We start from the raw sequence: 18,547 nt of genomic DNA, 5'->3' as shown, positions 1-18,547 counted from the left end.
CTGGGGCCAGATATGTAGCATAGATGGGATTGGAATCCAGACCTATATATTGGTAGCTAAACTCCTATCCCATAAGCTATCTGTTCTGCTCCATAAATAGTAGTAGTAGTAGTAGTATTTCATGACATGTTACAGAAAAAGGGACGGATAGTGGCTTAGTGGTTAACACTGTTGCTGTCCTCAGAATATTTCCAGTGTTTTTTTTTTTTAAAAAGTGTATTAAACCTAATGACTAGTCAGTATTTAGCATCCCAGATTGCCTTACAAAGTTGAAAAAAGGCTGTAGATTTTTTTTTTAATTTTCTGGGAGTAGACCCGCTTAGTAGGGGAGTACTTTCAGTACACCTAAACAAGGAATAACATCCCCCCCGCTGCCACCCACCCACCCCCTTCTGCTGAAGCTATGGCTTTTCTACAAAAGTAGAGCAGACTTACGGGAGTTTTCCAGAAGCATTCTGGGCAGGTGACAGTCTCTGTCTAGGAGCAGCCGCAAAAGTAATGTGGAAATGCTTCCCGCGTCAGAGGTCAGCAGTCTCAGCTGACATACAGAGGCTGCTTGACCTGTAAGGCCATCTCTGAGAGAGAGAGAGGGAGAGAGAGAGAAATCAATGTTGACAGGAGGTCAGGTGCGTCAGGTGAGCATACATAAAGCAGTCCATTTAGCAAAAGACAAAGAAACAAGTGGGGAAACAGCAGAAGTGAAAGATTCAAATCACTGCTTTCTTGGATGACAATCTGAGAGGAAATATGATCATTATAGAAATGTAACTTCCTTCACTGACACTCACTCTTATGAGTTTAGTCTGCAAATGCCTTCGCCCTCACTTACTTTTAGTGTGCACGGGAAGGAATTAGCTCTAATCTTGGACAGCTAAAAGCAAATTAACATTTGGGAGACAGCCAAATACATGAATATACAGCAGTACCCCCCTCCTACATCTTTTGTATAACCAAGAGGCTGCAGCCAGCTGTGGGTAATGAGCCGTATCCTTGGTGTGAGTGCATGTCTTTGTGTGCGCACCCTTCGCTGGTTATGATTGTCCTTTTGTATGTGTGTGTTTAAGAGTGTGGGCTGGCATGTGCATATGTGCATGTTACTTTATACATCTCAATAAAAACTAATGGAAGGAATGGACAGAGTTTGTCTGAAGAACAAGGAGGTGGGAAGCTGGGGGGAGAGAGGGGGGTCTGCCCAGGAATTAACCGTTCTATTTAAGCCAGAAAGCTACAGCATGGTGCACCCTGCTGCTTGACTGAGGAAAACTGTGCCTCAACCTGACAGCACAATTTATGATGTCACTGGGGCTGCAAATCCAAAAGAAATCCTCTTTTAACTGCTCTGATAAATCTACCCAGCTACAGCCCACGGTAGGCTTACAGAATCAAGACAAATACCTACACAAGCGTATACAGACACATGCTTAAAGGTATAAACCTAATGTGGGGCTCATGGTATTGTTTTGCAAGTGCATTTTAGGTGTAAATTTCAATTCAGTTCAGTGCATTATAATTCTCCACAATCAGATTATTTGTATAAATTCGCCCGATAAGGGGAACACGCATTGGAGTGCTCGTGCATATTTAAAATCTGTTGAGAATATGTCCTGTATGAAATACTTACATAAATCAAAAGTAAGAGGCTTTAGTGGCTGACAGCTGGATCACCTTAGCCATCCAGCTATATATATATATATATATATATATATATATATATATATATATATATATATATATATATATATATATATATATATATGTATATATATAAAATTGGACTATATAATAATTATGTAAATTGGACTTTTGTGTTCGGATCATAATCGAACACAGTGTCACTAAATGTCCACTTTCCCTCATTTCTTTAGGTCTCACAGACAAAATTCCAGTGTCAAATTTTAATGCAGCCTTACAGCCAGACAAATGTGATATGTTTCCTTTATTACTAATAAAGTTGGGTTATTTATTGGTGGTTTATGATTTTGTTATTGTTTTATTTGAAAACAATGGATTTATTTTAATGTGCTGGAGGTAGACTGGACAACAGAGGCCAAGTCTTGGATGAGGACCTGTGGAGCTGGCCCCAGGCTACTGGAAAGCCTCTTGGCGCCTTGCATACTGCCAGGAGGTGGGATTGAGAAAATAAAAAGGCCATAAAAATGAACTAATTTCAGAGTCTTCAATACATGGGAGCAGGAGGTGGCGGTTACTTTGATTTGTGCTCCACCAGTATGCAATGACATCACCTCTGGCTGTGAGGGATATGAGAAGGAAGGAGGGTGGAGTAAAGAATGGGGGAAGTGACTGACTTCATTGCGGAGGTCACAACAGTAACTGGACACCCATGTACATAAACCAGACACACACACACATATTCCCTGTTGCTGCCATATGTGTGTAAAGCATCTGCAAATATCAACATACAATCAGTGTCAGCAGCAGTGGTAGTTTATTTTACATTTTTTAAGGCATGCTGCCACTGAGCTGGCCCTATAGAAATGTACTCTGTGGCCTTCACCATGCAATAACTCAACTTCAAATCCAGACCCCAGATACTTAGGATATATTGTCCCACACCAACTTGCCAAACTGATGTACTTACTCAGCCTAATTCTTCTGGGTCAAATCTGGGTCAACAGATTAAAAAAAAAAGCAGGCTTTTGCTGTGTGGTTACTAAACACCAAATCAAGACAGAATGAAGATATTTGAAATTAAAACTCATCTTTGCAACCATCTTGTGTGAATTCAGAGTACTAACCTTGACCTAATTTTACTGGGTCAAATCCAATCCATTTTCTAAAAATAATCCTTCATGTGTCAATTTATGGAGGATTTGAATGTCAGTGAGTGCTAAAATACCTGTCTCTCTACTGTATGGTACCAATTCAGGAGTAGCCCATATAGATCCATTACCCTCTCCTGAAAGTAGCCATGGCACCAGCCAGGTATATGCCAGGTTACATGAACCGTCAGCCTTGTCCACTTTCTGGGGTTCTCAGCACTGAGGCACTTGTTTGCTGGACCACTCTCAGATCAAACTTGTACTACTTGCAGTAATTGATGTGCCCTCTCAATACAATTAGTACACCACATCTGGGTCTCAAAGCACACAAAGCCAAATGCAGTTGTACCGAAGGATTCATCAAAGAAACAAAGACCTCCGAAACATCACATTAGGTCACCAGGACTCAAGAGATCTTCGCCTTTCAGAAAAGACATCAGCATGGCCACAGACACCTGGAGAGACCTCAGGACACCATAAGGTCTTCCCAGATGTCTGTTAACCTCACAGACAATGAATTCAGAGACTGAAATGTTACTGCCAAGATCTGAGTCTTCAGCTTGGAGATTTACAAACACAGACACTTAGCTTCTCCAGTGCTACCACAAGGACATCAGATGATTAAGCAAAGATCACAGCATCATCTGCAAAGTCAAGGTCAATGAACCTTTCTTCGCTGAGAAAGAGACCCGGATCACTGACTCCACAGTGATCCATGAAAATACCTCCAAATTTAGGGAACACAACTAAAAATTAAAAGTGAGTATAATGTTGACTATGTGATTACACAGGTGTCAAGTGATTTTAAGAAATGGAGTTTAGCTGGTAATGAAGCATTTTAACTTAAGGCAACTTTTTCTCCCTTAAGTTCAAGTGAATTTAACTGATTTTATATCATAAAAACTATTGCTCTAACTATGCGTAGTTCAGTTTATTTTAACAGCAGCCAGTTAGTCAGCATTGTTCAGATAAACTGACAAATTATTTTAGGGTGTAGTTCAAAGTCTTCAACATTGGATAAAGTAAGCTATACATACGTGGCTGTAACTTAAAGACACATATTGTTCTTGATACTGTGGATGGATCTGTGTGTGATGCATTTGCATAGTAACATGTTCACATCTTGTGTGTATCTACTGTAAAATAAGTGACATGGGATGTTGGGTGTTGTACATACCGTATGACGTGCTCTGTGAACAGATAAGGGTTGATAGCATTCAGCCAGTGTTTAATAGTGCTGTCAGGCTGGCGTGATGTGGCCTCTTTCACAGAATTAACCACAAACGTCCTGCAGCAATAAGGTTACGAATGGCAATTATAGCAGATCTTCAAAGTTCTTAAAACCATTTGTCTAACCTTATCCTCTTAAAAGTTACAACTGTCTGGGCTGATACATTAAACTGAAACAAGTTGCATCACATAATCTCTTTTTTCTGTCACCCTGCTCTTTTCACTCACTGCTAATAATGGGATGACACTAAATCCTTGGTAATTTGGGATTAGAAGTGTAACTAATAAATGTGACAATTATTCTTGGTGCTGCATTTATATTACTGAGTAGGTCACGTGGATCAAAACTGGAGTTAGCCAATACTGGGACTGACTAAGTATAATTAATTGAAAACCGATGCACCTACATCAGGTTTTACTTGGGAAAATCATGGATACAAAAAAGGTTTATTGTGCATACCAACCTATAAAGCAAAGACAAGGGTGCTGTTATAATGACCATGACGATTAGTAGTTGGTTACACAGGCAGTGAATTTGGCACATCCTTTTTGATCCACCCACAACTGCAGGCATTCCTGAAGCAGGCTCAAAGTGCATCAAGGCCTCGGGATGGTCGCATATACTCCACATAAGATTCTCCACATACAGCAGAACTGCTGTAATGTCACTCCTTGCACCCAAAGAGAAGAAACAGAGAAAATAACAGAGATGAGAAGAAAGACGAGAGAGAAAAACAGGAGCATCTCCGTTTTCAAAGGGTAACTTCCAGCCTTGCAGCATGACATAAATGCCTCATTGCACAGCCAGATAACACAACCTCCTGGTGATTTCAGTCAGAAAGTTAAATGTACTGCACGATTTGAATTTCATCCCCAAAAGTCCTTGCTTTTGCATTTAAACACCAATAAATCTGTTTCTGCAATTGGTAGAGAAAAGCAACTTATCATCTCTCATCTCATCGTCCTTGCACTTCTCTGTAGGCTAAAACATTGTTAGACACGTACAGGGATAGACAGACACAGGAAAGTCGAGTTAGCACTAACAGTACCCATGTGAGTGCTGTGCACACTGGAAACTTGGAGAAGCTTTGAAAAGCCATCTGTTTAACCTAGCCTTACACTTTACAAAGCCTGACTGAAAAATTACCCCTCCAGGAACATGCATGTCTCCAGGCAACATTAACCAGGCCTTGTGTTGACATTATGCAGGCAGCGTGTGTATACCGCACCTTATCTTTGTCATTCTGTTGTTACTGTGCAACAGTTTAACCTGCTAATTATCATCTTTCAGTTAATGGAAGAATGGCAGGCGCAGAAAGAAGAGGAGAATGAAGAGTGTAGTCCTGAGACTGTAGAGCGAGCACGTTTATGACCTGCTAATATTTGCTCCAGTGGAACCGCCTTGTGTCTACTTTGCAGCTCTGCAGTACATATTCACAGATTAGTTGACTGCTGAACATCATATAACACCAAAATGAACTTCGTGCCAATAAAAAATTACACTGTTGGGACATATCAAGTTTTATAGATTTAAATATGGAATTATAAAGCCTGGCCTCCATACGTTTGAAGCCTCCTGACTGCTTTAAACACTCTTCTATATACACTGGTTTCTACAGAAGCGTATTGCATTCATTGGATAAAAAAAACAATAAGACCCCTGATCTTGTAATTACGAGAAAAGATCTCATAATTAAGAGAAAAAATCTCATGATTATGAGATATTTTCTTGTAATTATGAGATCTTGATGAGGCAAAATTTACACGTAGAAGCAACTTTACTATCATTTGCATCAGGCAGAAAAGTGCTATATAAAAGCAGTCTTTTTTTCCATTTACAAACACATAATACAATTCGGGGTTGCACACTTCTCAACACTGACTGTTTGCTTTGAGCGGTGCACCAAAAACAGTGAGCGTCTGTGTCACGAAAATATAATCAAAGCCAGTGTTGTAATAACAAAGTACCTGATCTGCAAATGCCTCTTGTATGAAGGACGGGCTCTTTCATATCTTTGCACCAGCAGTTGTAGGGTCTCTAACAGCACCTGGCCAAGCATGTCTTTGGCCAAATCTGGCGGAAGGACTGCCCACAGGTCTCTACGGAGCCCACACAGGAAGTAGAACCACATCTGCACTGAGAAGGAGCAGCGCTCACCCTGTGGTATAACATGGTGGTAAGGAGAGGGGTCATAAATGACAATATATTATGATACGGACACTGGTAGTGAAGCAAAAACAGAAGAAATAAAAACAAAACAGAGAGAAGGTAAGGATGGAAACAAAGATGAGAACAGAGACAGAGGCAGGTCTGTCAACAACAGGATGTCTTGGTGGTCACGCCACCTGCGTTCTGCACCTGGGGATCATCCCCCACTGGAATTTTACCCTTTAATGTTCTGACCTGGAGAACACATCACATCAAACCCACACATTCATGCACAGACATGCTCAGACATGGAAGGAAAAGAAAGTTAGGAATCGGGGAAAGAAAACTTTTGTTTGTTTATAAGATGTTTTCATATATATATATGATATATTTGAAAACATCTTATAAACAAACAAAAGTTTTCTTTTCCCGATTCATAACTTTCTTTACTTTCTTTTATATATATATATATATATATATATATATATATATACACACACACACACACACACACACACACACACACACACACACACACACACACACACAGCAGTGATAAGGTGAACTATCTATATGAATTCAACATCAATTGTCAGTTTGGCAACAGAAATTCAACAAAGTGCAAACCCTTAGCGGTCGCAGAATCCACACTATGTACAGAGTTTTGGCATGGTGGCACCCCTACACAGGTGCTCTCTTTCTAACAGAGTAGTACTTATAACTATGTACAGTAAATTCCCCATTACTTGTAACTGTGTACAGTATTCCCCTACAAACTCCTCAGCATCACGAACATGTCCCAAGGACCTAGTTTTTTAATAGATCGAGCTACCTGGAAAAAATGGTGATTATAACTGCAAAACTGAGGAAGTGTGTGTTTGTATATATATATGTGTGTGTGTGTGTGTGTGTGTATGGAATGATCTGTACAGATACAGACAAGTTTCTCTGAACAAAATCACACACCTGTTCACAGCAGGTCTGCCCGACACCAGTGACCCAAGGATGGGGGGGGTTAAAAACAGCAGTGTAATGCAAGAAATAGAAGGGAGGTTTAGATTGGTTTAAGAGCATAAAGGTAGTGGAGTTCCAGGGGCCCTACGCTCTTTCCAGACTGTTCCAACGTAGACTACAGACTTCAGACATCTGAATCCCTGGAGCCCCCGGGGCAGCACTGAAGTCATAGATGTTGCTGCCAGAACTCAGAGAGCTCAGAGAAGGCCCAGTTAGAGGAGGGAGAGTGATAGGTAAAGGTATATTGTGGGAAGGAGAAGCTGATGCAAGAAAGCTCCAGAGTATATTTCTCAAGATTCTCAAAACCTAGATGACAAGTGTTCTAAAGCATGTGGCATTACAATGTTGACTATTTAGAACAAGTTGAATAAAACAGACAGATAGCACTTGAGCATTATGGTTTGTGTTATTAATTATTTGATGTAGGAGTAAATAAATATAATGACATATAAGTTGATGATTATATGAATGCTATTCAATGAACAGATAATTTAACATTATACTGTTATGATTGGGGCAGGTGCAGAGTAAAATTGAACCCCAGAAGCAGGCAGCCAAGACACAAAGGTGTAGATGCAAAAAATCATGGTGCTTTAATAATCCACAAGCGACAAACAATCCAACATTCCGGGGACGGGTGAGCATACAAAAGGGTACGAGCCAGGTGAACTACAGGGAGGTTCCAGGAGTGAACAGACTAACTAAAAGTAAGCAGACAGTAGAGTATGGTGACAAAAAAATACTTACACACGGAGAACATGGGAGAGATGACACACTAACATGACGAACGCATAACAGTGGCAATCGAATGGCAACTCAACAATGGAAAAGGTGCGGATTAAATAAATTAACTAATTAACAGCAGGTGCAGGGATCAAACGTGAGAACACATGGTGACAAAAACAGACGGAACGTGGAAATAAAATCAAATCCAAAAATGTTAAACCAAAACATGAAGTGCATAACAAATGCAAAACCCAACCTGGAATAAAAAGACAACGTGAAAAATGACAAACATGGAACAACTGCAAATGCAAAACAACAAATATAGAACTCAAAATAGAACAGAGTGTAAACATGAATGACAACCTAAGAAATACATAAAGCATAAGTACATAAAGCAGCAAAGCATGAGTAATAAGGACACGGCAGGAACAAAATCAAAGACGTAATAAACTAGACAGACACTAAGGGGCATAACGACATGCAGAACAGCGGGCGATCACACAGGTAGACACAAATGCAGAGGCGCAAACACCACGGATAGCAAATCCACACACACAGCGTAGACAAGACAAAGACACAAAAAAGACTCAGAGCCAAACCAGGGGGACACCCACACACACACACACCCACACACACACACACACACACACACACACGACTCAAGAGGGCACACACACACACACACACACACACACACACACACACACACACACACACACACACACACACACACACACACACACACACACACACACACACACACACACACACCAGACTTAAACACGAAGCAGGGGAACCTACAACGCATAAAAGTCACAGAGACACATACAAGCACAGATATAGCTAACAAGACACACCCACAACCCACAACATATATGTTTTAAGAGTGAGAATAGTTTACCTCATAGAAAGGCTTGGTATCAGCCCAATTGTGGCTCTCTGCATCCTGAAGAATGGAGATGGAACAAACCTGGACACAGTAGCTGGTCAGCTGGTCTTTCAAGGCCTCCACTATATCACTGCACTTCTGGATCAGCAGCAATGTCAGGGGTCTACAAATGGAGGTGGTCAACAAAAATTTAGTTTACTGTAAGGTTGCACAGAAATAATCTGTAACACATATAATAAGAAGTAGCACGTTGCCCGTGGGGATCCACGGCCTCTAGATTGGGTCGTGTTTTTAAAATAGGCAGCTGATATTTTTCAAGGGTAGTAATAAATTAAGCAAAGCTTGTATAATGAGTTGGAATGGCGTGTGACTCTAGAACAATTTTTAGAAGAGGAACTGAACCCTTTTATGTCCTGTTAATTACTGTATGTAATTTTTTAACGTTAATTTACAATTTTAATCTATTTATAAATTGTTTAGGTTCCAGTTATCATACACACACTATTATTATCATTTTTATTATTGTTATTATTATTATTTTATTTTATTAGTACTTCTACTTTGTGATTTGATTTTTAAATGAACCACAATGGAAATAAGTGTTTTCACTTTCTTGTGTCATCCATGTATTTTTAGCTTATTTACAATATTACAATTATAATTATATTATGCACGTACATTGAGCTTGGTAAATAAAATCACGCACACACTCACACTTTTAATATAAAGATGATTTACCGTCCCCTGCTGGAATGCCGTGTTAGTCCAGAATGTAATTAGCAATGTCACCTAATATCCGTAGCTTCTCCAAAAATATTAGTCCTATCAATGTTCCATTTTGGCACCATTCATCCTTTATGTCTGAAGAAGGGCAGCCCCTAAAATGTCACTACTGCTATTGGTGTCTAAATAAAGCTCTTTGCATGGGAGCGCTCAGATTGTGTGGATTTTTGCTTCAATATTTGTCTTACTTTTAATCCAGCATGCCGTTTTTTTTTTTTCCACACTTTTTGGATGTGCATGTCTTTTCTGATTCACCATTCACCCTTGACCCAACATACATAAGCATACCAAAATGGCAAATGTCATTTTTACAAATGTACAAATTTTTACACATGCACAGAGACAGCGGCAGAAGACATCAAAAGCAATACTCTTTTGTTGTTGTTACTCTCATGGTAACAACATGACACTTAACTAAACTGACTAAACCAATTGAACTTCAAAACACAATAAATCAACATTAACAACACTATCAAACATGAACCACAATAACAACATTTAAAACCCCCAAACCCCAAACTCCCATGGTGCATTGCAGCACAATGTCCATTGTTTACTGGTTAGCTAAAATTGCTAATTTCTCCAAAAATATTAGTCCTATCAACTTTCTGTTTTTGCAGCGTTCATCCTTGAGCCAAAATACACAAGTATACCAAACAGCAAATGTCAGCTCTCCCCAGTTTCTGCGTGATCTAAGCCGCCTGCTCACACACAGTGGCCACTTGGTTATTATAATATAAATAACAAATGCTGGTGTAAAAGAGTGTAAAGGGACACAATCCTATAATCAGGATATGTGAGGTTTCCACAGTAACTGAAGGGCACCATCAAACAAAGATGAGATTGAATAATGACATGAAAGAGGAAATTATTTATTCTTCAAGTTCAGTGTGACATTTCATATAATTTAAATCTGCTTTCCTTGATAATTTCCAGAGAGAGCCAGGAGTTTAACAAGGGTGCAGGAGGCTTAAAAACCAGGGGGACCTAATGGTGCGCAGAGAGAATAAAGTGCTTTATGACTGGAGGGGGCACAGTACAGGTGGATGGGTGTGCTGGGGCAAAGATGGAACAATAGGGGTACTGAGGGCACCACGGATCCCTTTAGAGGGGATCAGTGGAGAACAGAGGTTAAAGGAGTATTATGGGGCATAAAAACGCACCAGATGTACACACAATATGGGTGTCATTACTGACTGTCAATCACATCTACTCTTTCTTTTCTCTTTGTGGTCCCCTTCTCCAAATGATAATCTACATTTTTCGTTAAAACTCAAAATATGTCTTCTGTTTTCTGGTGTATTAAAAATTTTGGAACTGTCAGTATCTCAAAAAAGTGAAATGATGATTTCTGAACACACTTCAGTTTGCTAAAGGAATTGTCAGCAGTCTTTTCTGTGGACATTCTCAGTCATCCAAGTCATGGTATCAAGGTATATCATAACAGTGAATTCTCATATCACACACAAGCACACACATTCTCAACCAGTGAACACAAACACACATTCAACTTACACTTTGACTGATGTTATAGCTGAATCCTTAAGTCTAGCATTGTAGTGCTTCAATCGTTGGTACACATGAATGCTAGTGGCCAGTAGAGCAGGCAGGTTTTTCAGGGGTGCAGAGGATGGTATCTCCAGGGCTCTTTGCTGCACACGGTCCAGTATGGCAAAAACTGCACTGCCACATGCCTCCACATAGCTGGACTGGACTTCGAGCAAAGAAGTGTGCCTGCAGGCTACTGCTAAAGGTAATAACGCGTCCAGCTCAGCCATAATGACATCACAAAACTGAGAAGGAAAAGAATGGTTGAAGTCACTATCACAACAATGGATACAACATGGGAAAATCAGATGATCACTGATATTAAGTATGAAAATGAAAATAACATAAATTTTGTGAAACAAGTGATGGAAATTATATACAAATGTCTCAATATACTGAAAGAAGAATTACTTGTACACCTGAATTTCCCTCTTACATTATGTCAACCATTATGGCTTAAATATATAATATATTTATAATAAAAGCGCATGAAGAAGCTGTGGCTATGTTATAAGGTAATATATATATATATATATATATATATATATACACATATATATATATATATATATATATATATACACATATATATATATATATATATATATATATACACACATATATATATATACATATATATATATATATATATATATACACATATATATATATATATATACATATATATACACACATATATATACACATATATATACACATATATATATATATATATACATATATATATATATATATATATATATACATATATATATATACATACATATATATATACATACATATATATACATACATATATATATACACATATATATATATATATATACATACATATATATATACATACACATATATATATATATACATATATATATAGTACACTTGAATTTCCCTCTTACATTATGCCAACCATTATGGCAGAATCACAAATAGCAGCTTAAATATATAATACAGACATAGATGCATTTAAGACATAACCTGCCCATTATTTTACTGGTTAATATGCAAAATGTGCATCAGGAATAATAACTTCACTTCAGGCACTGCAATAAGATTTTTTAAATTTTACAAGGCAAGGAAATTTTATGTAAGATATTTTATTAAAAGTAAATAATACACATACAACAACAAATAATGTATAATATTTGAATACAATGAATAATATTCACAAGGAATGTTATGGTACATATGGAAGATGATGGAGAAAAGCAAAGTACAATAAATGAGAGAGAGAACAGTTTACGCAATGTCTATAAAAGACCTACAGATTTTCTATAAAATCCCAGACTTCACTAAAACAAAAAACGGCTATCTCATTTATCCACATTTGTCCAGGAGAGAAGCCCAAAGATGCAGGTCTGCCTTTTTGCAGGAGCTCAGGGACTGGTACTTTAAAATAGTTGTGTATGAGAGAGACAGGCTTTCTAGCACTTTCTTGCTGCTGAAATACATTCCGGTATTAATTAATTTCTAACATTATTACAGCAGTCCCTTCTGCAGAGCATGGTTAAACACTCCGTATGTCTGTAGACTGCACAATAACAAGGAAAGGAAAAGCACTGCTGCCATTGCTATAGTAAGAAATGTTAATCTTGGTGATTTTTGTGAGGTTTTTCTTTTCTTTCTTTTTTACAATAAAGGTTACAACAGTCAAGTGTCAAAAGGGTCATATAATACTTCTTTTCAACAGCCAGATGATAGGTCACCAAGTGTCTGAAAATTAATTTTAATTTTCTGTCGAAAACTATTCCATACAGACTTTTTTTTGGCTTTCAATTGGTCCCAGTTGAACCTAAGTTTTACTCCACATGCCCTTCTTGACGAAAATCCAGTTGCGTATGGAGTAATGTGTGTAGTACCTGGTGTTCCAAAGAGGTCTCCCAGCCAAGTAAGAATTGGGACCTCCAGATTCTTACTTGCTTCAACGGTATATGTCCATTTGGGGAGCATCTTAATATACTTTGTCACATAAACGGTGGGAAGTACCCAAGTACAAATAGCTAGTTGCTATTCGCAGAAGGGTTTATTATCCATGGTCATTTTAAGTCCAAATGTAACAATCAATCAGAGTGACACCTGTTGTGCCTTCCATTTAAACTGGATTGCACCAGGCACCCAGCGCGGTGGCACTGAGTAAGACGACACAAGTGAAAATCATGATTTTTGGCTCCTTATAGGATTAACTCCAAACTGCCAGAACAACATCAGGTCAATGTATATTCTGTAGGTCTTACACAACAATGGTCCGCTCATCTGACGATGGGAAAGTGAGGTACGCAAGTAAGAACATCAAGTGTGGCAGAAAGTGGAGGCCTCAGCAGGCAGTTACTGAGGCAGAAGCACACTTGAGACATCAGGAGATCGTCGGTGTGGTATGTCAAGGCCGTTTGGGTCTTGGGAACTACGATGGCAAGAGATGGAGTAAAGTTAATGCGAAAGCCAAAAGAGGACTGGTGGTGCAGAGGGTCCGGCAGGCAGCAGAGGAGGATCGCCAGGTGAAGGCAGTAGGGCTAGCCTCCCAAGGCCGGTGGACCCAGTGGGACCAGGCACTGGAGCGTCAACTGTCCTGGAAGGAGCTATGGCAAACTGACCAGGGGAAGCTGTCTTTCCTCCTACGAGTAGTGTCTGATCTGCTGCCAACCCCAAGCAACCTAAAGATCTGGGGTGCAGAGGAGGACCCCGCTTGCAAGCAATGTGGGGCGGCCTATTGTACTCTGAACCACATTTTGACTGGTTGTCCTAAAGCATTAGCGGAAGGACGCTACAGGTGGAGACATGACAGGGTTCTCATGGAGATCGCCAAGTGGGTGGAAAACCAGAGGATTAAGACGAACAACAACCATAGTCCGCCATCCATTGGCGTAAAATTCCTAAGAGAGGGCGGCAAGGTCCCTAAGAGCAGAACAGCAGCCAAAAACCTATCTTGCATCCTGCAGAAGGCTTCCAATTGGGAGTTAAGCGTGGACGTGAAGAGGAAACTTGTCTTCCCTCAGGACGTGGTGGTAACTACCCTTCGACCAGATATGGTCCTCCTGTCCAGGAGAACAAAAACCATTATCGTGGCAGAGCTGACTGTGCCTTGGGAGGAGAGGCTAGCCACGTCCCACCATCTAAAAAAGACCAAGTATCAGGACTTGGTGGACGAAGCAGCATTAAAGAGGTGGCATATAACTTTTTCCCAATTGAAGTAGGCTGCCGTGGGTTTCCAGCAAAATCGGTGCGCTACTTCCTCCAGAGAGTGGGTCTGGAGTCGAAACAGTTGAAGCAAGCCATCGGGGAAATAGCCAGCATGGCGGAGTCAAGCTCAAGGTGGCTGTGGCTGATGAGGGCCCAAAGTTGGAACCCTTCTGCAGGCGAAGGCTAGTCAGCCTCCGCAGCCCCACTCAGGCGAGGTGTACAGGTTAAGGGGCGAAACACCTGTGACCCTGAGATACCTGCTGATGATGCAGAAGGGTTTTCCAACAGAAGAGGTGAGGCGAGGAATGGGAATAAGGATCCAGCCTACGTAGTCTGTAGTTGTTTGTAGCGTAGCATCTTTTGATGTTTATTCACTCATCCACATACCTAATTGCACTGATACAAAGATGCATGTTTACCCTTACAACACAGCCACAGCTTCTTCATGCGCTTCTATTTGACTTTACATTGAGAATTACAAAGGATGATCAGGCAGAATTGTTTCCCAGGAACTACTGGGCCTGGTTACACTAAAGAAAAATAAATAATCATGGCAAAGAAAACCTGTTTGACATATCAATCATTCATTCCAACCAAGTATCAACCACTTCAAAATAATTTTGGAGTAAAACACAATTATGGGACTGTCTGTAGGCACTGACCGGGATGTTCGACATTCTGTCAGATCCTGTCTCCAGTGTGTATGCAATTGGCAATCTCACATTCTCTTCACACTATTTTCTCTATAAAAGCCTCCAGTCAGTGTAAACAGCCTGGGAACAATGGCCATACGGACAATTAAGTCAATATCTGACTACATGAAGTCATTATTAGGAGCTTACCATTTAGAGATTTAGAGAAGAAGGCAAAGGCACAAGCAGACCTAACCCTGCATTTCCAGGGTGAAAGAGGCCCTGGAGAAGCATTGTATTCATCAACAGGGTTGTGTACATGCAAACACAATTGTCAAGCATACAAAGCCAAAAATAGAACACAACTACATGCATGCCTGTACTACGATCAAAAACCTGGAATCCCATCAGGACAACTGTGGCAAGGTCAAAGAGGTTGTACGTTTTTTTTGTTTTTTTTAAGTGTGAAGAAAAGCCTCTTTGTGTGCAGAATTCAGAGATGGCATACTAGTCTGAATACAGTCTGAATATCTCCAATCCAAAACAATGACAGTATCCAACAGAATCTAATACGACAGAAGGATAAACTCTAGCTGTTGAACGTTTCTGACATTTATATACAGCTTTGCATATCTTAATGTATGTTAGAGAATGTGAACTGTATTCACATTACAAAAAGTGAAGATTGAGGTATGAAAGTATGAATATAAATGTGTGAAATATTGATCCATTATAATGCCTTTGAACTAGCTATATTTCATGCTTATTCCTTGTATAGTAATTTGCTCTCTGCTGAAACACCAGGGCATGTGTGAAAAAAGGACAGTGCAAAAAAAAAAACATCTAACAGCCTCGTCTGTCTGGTTTGGTATTACTGAATGCAAATGCATGCATGTATAACCTTTGCGCTGAAAAGCTCTCATCTTTGAAGCACTGACCTACACATAAGTACGCTGCACAGGTCTGAGCACAGACAAATTCTGACACTCGTTAGCAATGAGAACCACAAATACTGTCAGTGTAAAAAGGGCTAGATAAGAAGAGGTGGGTGAGAGAGAGAGAGAGAGAGAGAGAAAAAGAACAGAGAAATAAAAAGTAAGATGGTATATGATGAGTTTGTACAATATGCACGTACAGCACAATGGCAAAGAATAGTCAATGGCAGCATAATCAAGAGGATTCAAGTTTTGCTGTGCACTTAGTTGAACACTTTGCAGAATTGTTGTTTGACATAAAGCACAAAATCTCAATTGCAAGGGTGTCTTAGGTGGGTTAGTTGGAGTCAATCCAACTCCACTGAAGGATTTCTTGGTAGAAATGCCTCTTAATGCAAGTGGAGGAAGGGGGATTTTATCAATGAAAATATAAATAAAAAGGAATGTTTGAAGCAAGCTATGAACCATATTGAAAGTAATACTGAAATCAGTTCAAAATAGTCAATGACATTTTAAATAAATTATTAATATTGATGGAGTAGCAGGGGTGTCGGCCAAGTGGATGTGCTTGTTCGCAGTACTGAAGGTTCCTGGTTCAAGGCCAACACTGCTCATTCCATGTAATGTGGAGCAGCATCAGGAAAGGCATCCAGCATAAAACGTGTGCCAAATCAACATGCACATCCACGTTGGATCAACTGTGGCAACCCCAAGTGAAACAAGGGATAAGCTAATGCTGCGTTTACACATAGGCAGGACGCATTACGAATGTCATATTTGTGTCATTCTTGGCACATTCCTGACATTCTTAACGTGACTTAATGCATCTGAATAGGTTTCTTAATAGTGTGTGTTGGTGCGTGATATTTGTGATTTTCGTGGAGCATGTTTAAGGGTGTTAAAAAATCTTCCACGAATGTCATGCACAACCCTCATTTCGCCTCATGTCATGGAGGTCGCAACTGAGCGTGTTGATCCGTCTTGATTAGTGGTGATCCTTAATAGAGCATGACAGCGTTCTTCTCTGATGTGCGCACAATTAAACCCTGCTGCACCACATTCAGTTTCATTGCTGCAGTATGCTGAAGAAGGACAGTGACACCAAGTCGGCTAAAAGTTTCGTTCCAGTGCTTATCAGCACGCTCCTGCAGGTGGTCCACCTGCTGCAGCTGATGTGCCTGATGTTTGGGAACATGCGCGAGACGAGAACAGCATGGAGCCACACATCTGGCTCTCTCCATCTCCTCCTCCTCTCTGCACCACTTTATGGCACAGAGCCCAACTAAGCATGCAATCACAAGTTCTTCTGCTGTGGATTTTGAGGAACAAACTGGAGCGATCCGAATTGTTCAGCAGCTGATCGATGAATATGGGGGTGTGTGTGGAGACAATTCGCCTCATTCACAACGTGACAGAATGTAACGATGTGCTGTTACGCACAACAGCGCACAACAGCGTGGAACATTATTTTTGACTGTGCGTAATGGTTCCTGATAATTCGTCAACAACACGGCCATTAATCGTAACACGTGGTAACAGGTTTCAGCAGTTCCTGAGGACACCTGACACCTATGCCTCAAATCATCACATTCGTGATCAGCGGCCAAGAATGTATACTTTGTGGCATTCGTGACTTGTCTTCGTTATGTGTAAACGCAGCATAAAGGCACTTACGATTGATCTGTGTGTTGAAGTGTCTCTGAACAAGACAATGATTTCCAAATTGCACATTGCGAGGAAGTTCCTTGCATAGGGAGATTAAAGCAAAGGGTTGTCTGGACTGAAAATATGGGGCCACATATTTTTCTTCCCAACGATGCTGTGGTGACTTACAGAAATCAGTTAAATGTGGACCTTCATTCTCCTTCAAAGGCATTATGACCAATCAACATCTCTGTTCAACAACGTCCTTAAACTTTTTCGAGACATCTCGCAACCTGAGAGGTCAATGTCACTGCAGAGTTAAGTGAATCTCTCATGGTCAATGTTTTCACCACAAACAGTTGCATTGAAAGCCTGGATCTTAGTGTAAGAAACCAACATTTCTCAAGAATGTCAAGTTTTGACTCACTGGGCACAATGTTGAAAAATGTTGGTTTCTCAGAATGCAAAAGATGGAGAACCACATCCTACTTTTTCTGGGCCAGGCTCAAAACATCTCAACTATCCCTTGCATACCAATAAGGTAAACGGTCTGAAAAAAACAAACAAAACAAAAAACCCAACCTCACTTGGGCATTATAAGAGGTGTGGATACTTCATAGATGTAGAACATGAAACATCCAGATCCGACCTACAGTAAACTCGTCACTGACACAGGAATACACTCAAAGCTGTGATGTCATCAGCCAGGATGACTTAACACTATCAGCCACACAGCAAGAATATTTACCAACACCTTTGACTGGTTTGGTTGGTGAGGTTAGACCTTACTTGTGTGAAGCACCTTGAGGCAGCTTTGTTGTGATTTGGTGCTATATAAATGAAATAAATTAAAGTAAATTGAAATTGAAACTTTGACACTGTTAGAACTTTATTTGAGCCTACAATTATGTGAATCAGCTGGTTGTCTGTCAACCTGCCATATGGACAAGTCAGCAGGCCATTGTTTTGGGAAAAAAGACTTTTTGTCACAACAGACAAATTTAATCTCAAATAGCAAA

The 18,547-nt window shown here is 40.0% G+C and overlaps 1 protein-coding gene and 1 long non-coding RNA gene across 5 annotated transcripts in view; one reads left to right on the top strand and one right to left on the bottom strand.

Moving 5' to 3' along the window:
* Nucleotides 1–18,547, top strand: part of LOC117510360 — a 903,074-nt gene that overhangs the window by 553,605 nt on the left and 330,922 nt on the right. The window lies entirely within an intron of this gene.
* kiaa0825 (KIAA0825 ortholog) overlaps nt 1–18,547 on the bottom strand; it is a 429,491-nt gene that overhangs the window by 297,172 nt on the left and 113,772 nt on the right. For all 4 annotated transcript variants that reach the window (XM_034170047.1, XM_034170048.1, XM_034170046.1 and 1 more), the window contains 6 exons: nt 11,087–11,364; nt 8,801–8,951; nt 5,979–6,169; nt 4,475–4,681; nt 3,958–4,068; nt 436–575 (listed from right to left, as the gene is read on the bottom strand). In XM_034170047.1, coding sequence (XP_034025938.1) covers nt 436–575; nt 3,958–4,068; nt 4,475–4,681; nt 5,979–6,169; nt 8,801–8,951; nt 11,087–11,364 — 1,078 coding nt within the window. The remainder of the gene's footprint in view (nt 1–435; nt 576–3,957; nt 4,069–4,474; nt 4,682–5,978; nt 6,170–8,800; nt 8,952–11,086; nt 11,365–18,547) is intronic.

The sequence above is a fragment of the Thalassophryne amazonica genome, chromosome 5 (assembly GCF_902500255.1).
Source record: "Thalassophryne amazonica chromosome 5, fThaAma1.1, whole genome shotgun sequence".
Taxonomy (NCBI): Eukaryota; Metazoa; Chordata; class Actinopteri; order Batrachoidiformes; family Batrachoididae; genus Thalassophryne; species Thalassophryne amazonica.
The sequence above is the reverse complement of the archived record's forward strand: the minus strand, read 5'-3'. Positions and strand labels throughout refer to the sequence as shown.